Source organism: Phocoena phocoena, chromosome 2, assembly GCF_963924675.1.
Source record: "Phocoena phocoena chromosome 2, mPhoPho1.1, whole genome shotgun sequence".
Classification (NCBI taxonomy): domain Eukaryota; kingdom Metazoa; phylum Chordata; class Mammalia; order Artiodactyla; family Phocoenidae; genus Phocoena; species Phocoena phocoena.
In genome coordinates this window covers 44,458,319-44,464,847 of record NC_089220.1, presented here as the reverse complement: position 1 = coordinate 44,464,847, position 6,529 = coordinate 44,458,319, and the positions used below count along the sequence as shown (strand labels likewise).

Below are 6,529 nucleotides of genomic sequence, written 5' to 3'. Positions count from 1 at the left end.
GCGGTCCGGCCCCCGCCCCTCCCCCTCCCCCGCCCTTCCCCCGCCCGCTGCCCCCGCCCCTCCCTAGCTTTCTCGCTCTTTCCCTTCCTCCCTCCCGCGGGGCTTCGGCGGCGGCTGCGGCTCAGGCGCTCGGCGCGGGTAGGTCCCCCTGCTGCCTGGTTCCATTTGTTGCCGAGTCCGGCTCGGGGTAGCCGCGCTGCGCGGAGCTCCGGAGAGCCCGGCAGGGCAGCCGCGCAGCCACGACGGAACAGCCGCGGGATTGGCCGCCCCGCGCCCCCTTCGCCGCCGTGCCCTTCCCTGGCGCGCTCACTCCCTTCTCGGGATGGGATTGTAGCGGCGGCGCGGACTCGGCGGGGGTCGCGGCGGAGGCGACGGCGGCGGCCGAGCAGGGCTCCATGTTTTCCCCCGGCCAGGAGGAGCACTGCGCCCTCAACAAGGAGCCGGTGAAATACGGGGAGCTGGTGGTTCTGGGGTAAGTCTGGGGGTCCCCGACCCGGGGAGCTTTGGGGCGGGCGGCAAGCGCTCCGGGCTGGGTGGCAGCAGCGCGCCCGCATCCCGGAGCAGGGCCAGCGGGGTGGCTCGGGGGCTCTGTGGGGATCGCCCGGGCGCATGGGTCGGCGCGAGCGGCTCGGAGGGCTGGGACGGCGGGGGCGGGGAGGCGCGCGCGGGGCGCTGCGGCGGGCACCGGGATGCGCTATCCGCGCCGAGGACGGTGGCGAAGGAAGTGGCGGGTCGCGGCCAGCCCGGGGCGGCGGCAGTGGCGGGGACTGGGGCGACCCCGCGCCCCGCGGGGCTCAGCGTTCGGGGACCAAGTCGTCGGTGGTACCGCAGGGATAGGGGTTCGACTTCCCTGCGCGCCCCGGGCCGGGTAGCGGGGGTAGTGGCCAGGGCTGAGGCACCGCCGTCGCAGGCACCACGCGGTGTCCGAGGACACCCCCCACCCACCACCACCTTGGCGAAGCTGAGAGGCCCCCGGGGGCCCTCTGACCCCGCTTACTGTGAGCCCGGGGCCCGGAACTCCAGGCGCGGCACCGCCGGCTCGGCCGCAGCGGGCAGTGGGATCCGCGCGGGGGGCGTCCACGGGCAGCGCTTTGCATATTGTTATGGTGGCCGCCACGGGTAGCCGCAGCCCGAGGGCACTGAACAGTCTGTGACTCGGTCGGGAGTGTCCCGGAGTGGGCAGGAACGCCGCTGCCCCCCACGCTGGGCTCCCGGGCACGGGACCGCATCCCTTTCGTCCCTCGGTCCTGGGATTCGGCCTCGCAGATGTCCTCCCAGCGGCGGGGAGCTCGCCAGCCCCACCCGCCTCGACTCCCTCCGCTTGTGAAAACCACATTTTGAAGATAGTAATTACCTACAGTCGTTAAACGGCAGCAATTAGAGACTTCATTTTCTTCCTGAGTTTCCTTGTGACATTTCTATTGTTTACCCTTAATAAGCCAAGAGAAAGGCTTCGCCAGGATTAAAGCAGGGTAAAGTGGGCAGTGAAAGGGGAGCGGAGTGGGGAGGGGAAAGTGCGGGGAAACTCCGGAGAAGAAGCAACTTGGGTTTAGTATTGGAAGAGAAAAGATTATTTTTCCCTTTGGATCTGTCACTCCTGAGAACCCGCGCTTTTGTCCTTCTCTCTTGAAAGACCTGTATTCTTAACATTATGGGTGCTGAAAGGTAGGCTTAGCACACATGCGAAGAGTCATGGGTATGGAAAAACTCAGGGCACTCTGAAAAATGTGTTTTGATAACTGAATACTTTGAAGTAAGTGCCGACTTAAACATAATTTTAAAAAGAAGAATTTTTAAGAGGAGCTTCCAGACACAGCTCAGCTCTAAGTTGTCTAGTCCAACTTACCTTGTTGCTACAGTATTAGGTGGAATATCATTGGAAATCTCATTACCTATTTGGAAGCTGTTTGCAGATAAGCATTTTTCTCACCTGCATCTAATTGTACTTAAAAGACAGATATCAGGGTTCACTGGAAGGAGAGAGGAATGGGAGGAAAAAAGCCAGAGTTTAGCTTGTTTTATGTAATCTCAGCCCAGCCTAAATATTGTGCAGTTTGGTTTTGTTTGTGTGGCTGGCTTCAAAGTATGTTTAACATTGTGAACCTGACACGAAAGATTAACTTAGGCCAGGACTTTATTTCATTATTTCCTTTTGAGGAAATCGTTGTTGAGATGTTTCATGAAAGCAGTGTGTGAATGGGCCTGGAGAGGGTTTTGTATTCACAGCTGGAAGTGCTGGGCATTCCAAAGCCCTGAAAGGGATTTATACCCTGGATTGTCCTAGTATCACAGGCTTACTCTAAAGTAGGCTATGTAAATGCGTTGCCTATTGCATGTGCTCTGTCCTTTAAGAATGCTTTTTCAGGAGACACTTCATATGACAGAGTTGGCACTTACATCAATACTTTGGGCCACTCAGCAGTTATTTGTGCACCTACTATGTGCCAGCACTGTTCAGGCATACCGGCTCCAGCAGTGAACAAGGAGGTTTCATTGTAGTGTGGAGTGGCAGGTATAAACAGGAGGAAACATGTAAACAAAGGAATAGTTAATGGCAATTTTGGGTGCTGCCAAGTTCTCAGCAGAAGTGGGTTAGCTTGGGAAATGTCTGTTGTAGGCAGGTCTTGCTTCTTTAGCTGGGAGGTCAGGGAAGGTCTCTCTGAGGAAGTGAAAGGTGAGTTGAGACCAGGTTCTGAGAAGATGCTCGTCTGGTTTTTGAATACTTCAGAAGAATTGTGGCCTTTTTCTGTTTTTGAGAGTAGTTTTCTGACTCTCTAGCGATATTGAACACATTTGAAGAATGCGGGGGAAATGGTGAAAAGGTAGGGAGACTTTAAAGAGACCCTTATTAATCATTATCCTACCCTTAGGACTTGAGACAGGACTCTCCCTTTTAAAACAGCAGTAACAAATAAAAATTATTATCAGATTTGCATGTCTGATCATCTAGAACATAAATAATGGCAGAGAATTCTAGTAGGTTTTCTCACTGATAAAATTAACCTTGAGATCTAAAAATGCCCAATATTGATATTGATAGAAGCTTTTTGCTTGTAAAATACAGTGTGTTTTTCATTTAAAAAGTAAAAAACGGTTGTGTGGTAGCCCTTTTTGTTCGCTTCTAAATTTCATAGTAAAATGTTGCTAAGAGGTCCTGGAGAGCAGACTGAGGAGCTATATATGTATCTGTCTGTATCCATATATAGATGCTTCTGCGTCTTTTCGTGCTTTACACAATATTAAGAGAATTGCCAGCTAGTTAGGATTTTAGTAGGGCCATCATTTTCTTGGCAGATTGGTAGAATTGAATTATTTCTTGATTTCAACCAGTGAATGCATCGTAGCCACAACTCATTGTTGTGTACATTATGTAATGGAAGATAGAGAAAAGGACTGGTCTACCTGTCAGGTCTTTTGTGCTGTTAATTTTAAACCTGGCTAAAATGTTGAAGTTGGGGAAGTGTGTCAGGATTTGAGAGGCAGTTTGGTGTAGTTCGTGAGGAGAGGATGAACCAGCAGTCGGGAGACCTGGATTGAATTCCTTTCTTGCCCACTGGCTTTGTGGTAGTGACTTAGGCCCTTACCCTTTCTCTGTTTCTTTAGAAATAATGAAATATGATTGGATTAGGTAGCTGTCAAGGACCTTTCTGGTTTATACCCTGTCATATTGTTCATTGGCTGAAATGTTGAAAACATATAGTTAACATAATCTAGGTAGCCCAGCATGTGTTGATTTTGTATATTCTTAAAGTGAAGGTGTTAGAATTCGAATGGGAACTGTGTTTTAATAGCAGAAAAGATTGATGCTGTGATTACTTTTTTGGAAGTAGAGATGTGCAAAGCAGGCATTTAAAAAAGTTGTAATGGTATACATATATTTGGTACATTGGTGTTAGGTTGTACATGAGGGTGTTCAAAATTTGGTAAAACTTTCTGTTCCAAGTTTAAGGAAGTCAGTGATGTTTTGAAATTAAGCTCAGTGGGCTGAAATAATCAACATAAGGAAGAGATAATCTGATGCTGAGATTTTAGAACTGAAAGGGCCCTAAGAGGTCACGGTACATGTTCAGCTCTTTAATTTTACTGAGGAAGCAACTGAGGCTCCCGGAAGGAAGGGGATTTGTTCAAGGTCATAGTTGAGCTGGATCACTACACTGCCGGGTCACTGTTTCCCCATTTCAGGACAGAGTCCAGCAGTGCTGTTAGCAGAGTCCAGTCAGTTCCTCAGAGCTTCAATTTTTCTTGTAACTTTTATGAGGGGAGCTGAATCTCTTTCTGGATTCAATTTAAAGCATGCAACTCTCTTGCTGACTAATGGCCCATCATGGTTTCTGGAAAAATATTGCTTATTCTTAGTTCCCCTCACCTCACAGTTGAATGGATAATGCATTTTGCAAGACTTTCTTTTTCATTTGATGCTTCACAAAATGTATTTTTATTGGCTTTCTCATCCAAAGGTTTTTTAACCTAGGGTCCACAGATGGAATCCAGGGAGCCCTTGAACTTAGATGGGGGAAAATCATCTTTATTTTTACTGTATTCAAACTGAGATTTAGCATTTCACTCCATTATGTGTATAGGCAACAGATAGACCTGCTGCTCGATTCGTTAATACATTAATCCAGAGGTGCATACATTATTGTATCACAACTTAAAACTATCTTGATAACCAAGTATAATTGATTCCATTTTTAATCCTTTGTATTGTATTTTTTGCATTTAAAAATATTTTTCTGGACTTCCCTGGTGGCGCGGTGGTTAAGAATCCTCCTGCCAATGCAGGGGACGCTAGTTTGAGCCCTGGTCTGGGAAGATCCCACATGCCGCGGAGCAACTAAGCCCGTGTACCACAACTACTGAGCCTGTGCTCTAGAGCCCGCGAGCCACAACAACTGAGACCACGAACCACAGCTACTGAAGCCCATGTGCCTAGAGCCCGTGCTCCACAACAAGAGAAGCCACCACAATGAGAAGCCTGCGCACCGCAACGAAGAAGCAGCCCCTGCTTGCCGCAACTAGAGAAAGCCCACGCGCAGCAATGAGGATCCTGACACAGCCAAAAAATAAATAAATTTATTAAAAATTTTTTTTTCTGAAAAGGGCTCAGTATACTTTACCAGACTGCCAAAAGGATCCTTCGCACAAAAAAGGGTTAAGAATTTCTACAGATATGACTCAAAAATATTGTAATTGAAACTGACCAAGATCTACAAACGGCTAAAGGTCAGGGGTACCTGCCTATTTCCCTTTGGATTGTGTAGCATTTTATCAGGTAAGACAAAGAGGACTGTTGCTGGAAGAGTTTATGGTCATTATTTTTTGAAACAAGCAGCTCCGATTTCTAGATGACCATTTTTGTCTTAACCTTGGCATTTTGCCTTGACCCCTCCCCTTGGTAGTAATAAGAAACCTTAAAATACATCCTAACACTTTTCCTTTTCTCATCGTCCTCTCTAATTTGGGCCCAGACATCAAACACTTGTGTCCTTTATAGACTAAAAGGTCTTTGAACTTTAAAAAAAAGAATACAAAACAAAATCTTTGCTGTCGCTCAGCGTGTAGGGTGATCTGCAGAGCTCAGCTCTGTTTGTGTGGATGGAGTGTCTACTTCTGTAGGCTATTAAGGGTCATGATGTGACTGGCTTTGGGTTGCTATATTTTCCTTTACTAACTTTAGCCTTGTTTGGAGTATGTGGCTGTCTGTGTGGTTTCTTGTCTGGCTCTCTCAGATGTGTTTGTTTCTCTCTTTAACACACCAAGCCTGAAACCTTCATTAGGACTTTTCGTTTTCAGTTGTATTTCATCATATGATTAATGTTTGGGTATGCTTTAGGTAAACAGAAGTAAAACCAGGTTGATACAGGTTCCAGCACCTTTACCAAAATATATTTTATCAAAAGGATAAAACATGTACACAGAAAAGACCAAAAACCAAAACCATGCCAGTTGCTGTATTTGAGGGAGACCAGTATTGTCACATTGAGGCAGTGGTTTTGTGTCTGTTATGTGGGGATCAGCAAGGTGGGGCCATAGATTGTCTTTGGAATGGAGAGTGTAGCTCCTGATGGAGCTCCTTGGTATGGGAGAAAAATAACTGAAAAGGAATTTTTGACATCTTTTGATTTAACTAAGGGTTTCCCCTGGCGTGAGCAGAATCTATAAGAAGAAAGTCAGTCAAGGGTAAGAATGATCCTGTTAATGGTTCTTATTGAGCTTACTGTCACTTTTATCTTCTGCAAAATAAAAATAACGAGAGCAGAAAACGCTTCACATTTGTTAGCTTTGTCTAAATCAGCTGTTCTCAGCCACCTTAGTATGTGATGATCAGTTTTGAGGTACATGGCCGGTAATTTATGACACGTAATCAAGTATGGATCTTTTAAATGATTCCAAAATGTCCCTTTAATAACATGATTTTACGCACTCGCATCTGCTATGTTTTCCCAAGTGGGAGAGAAAGGGGTGGAGTTACATCAGGCAAGCCAGGGATTTATTCATTCAACAAATATTTATTGGGATTGTGCTCTTC

General features: G+C 47.2%; 1 protein-coding gene across 1 annotated transcript in view; it reads left to right on the top strand.

Moving 5' to 3' along the window:
- The first annotated feature begins 395 nt into the window (after positions 1–395).
- The window catches only part of PELI2 (pellino E3 ubiquitin protein ligase family member 2), a 201,941-nt gene continuing 195,807 nt past the window's right edge, over positions 396–6,529 (top strand). Inside the window, exon 1 of the mRNA XM_065872183.1 lies at positions 396–472. Within this exon, the coding sequence (XP_065728255.1) occupies positions 396–472 (77 nt within the window). The remainder of the gene's footprint in view (positions 473–6,529) is intronic.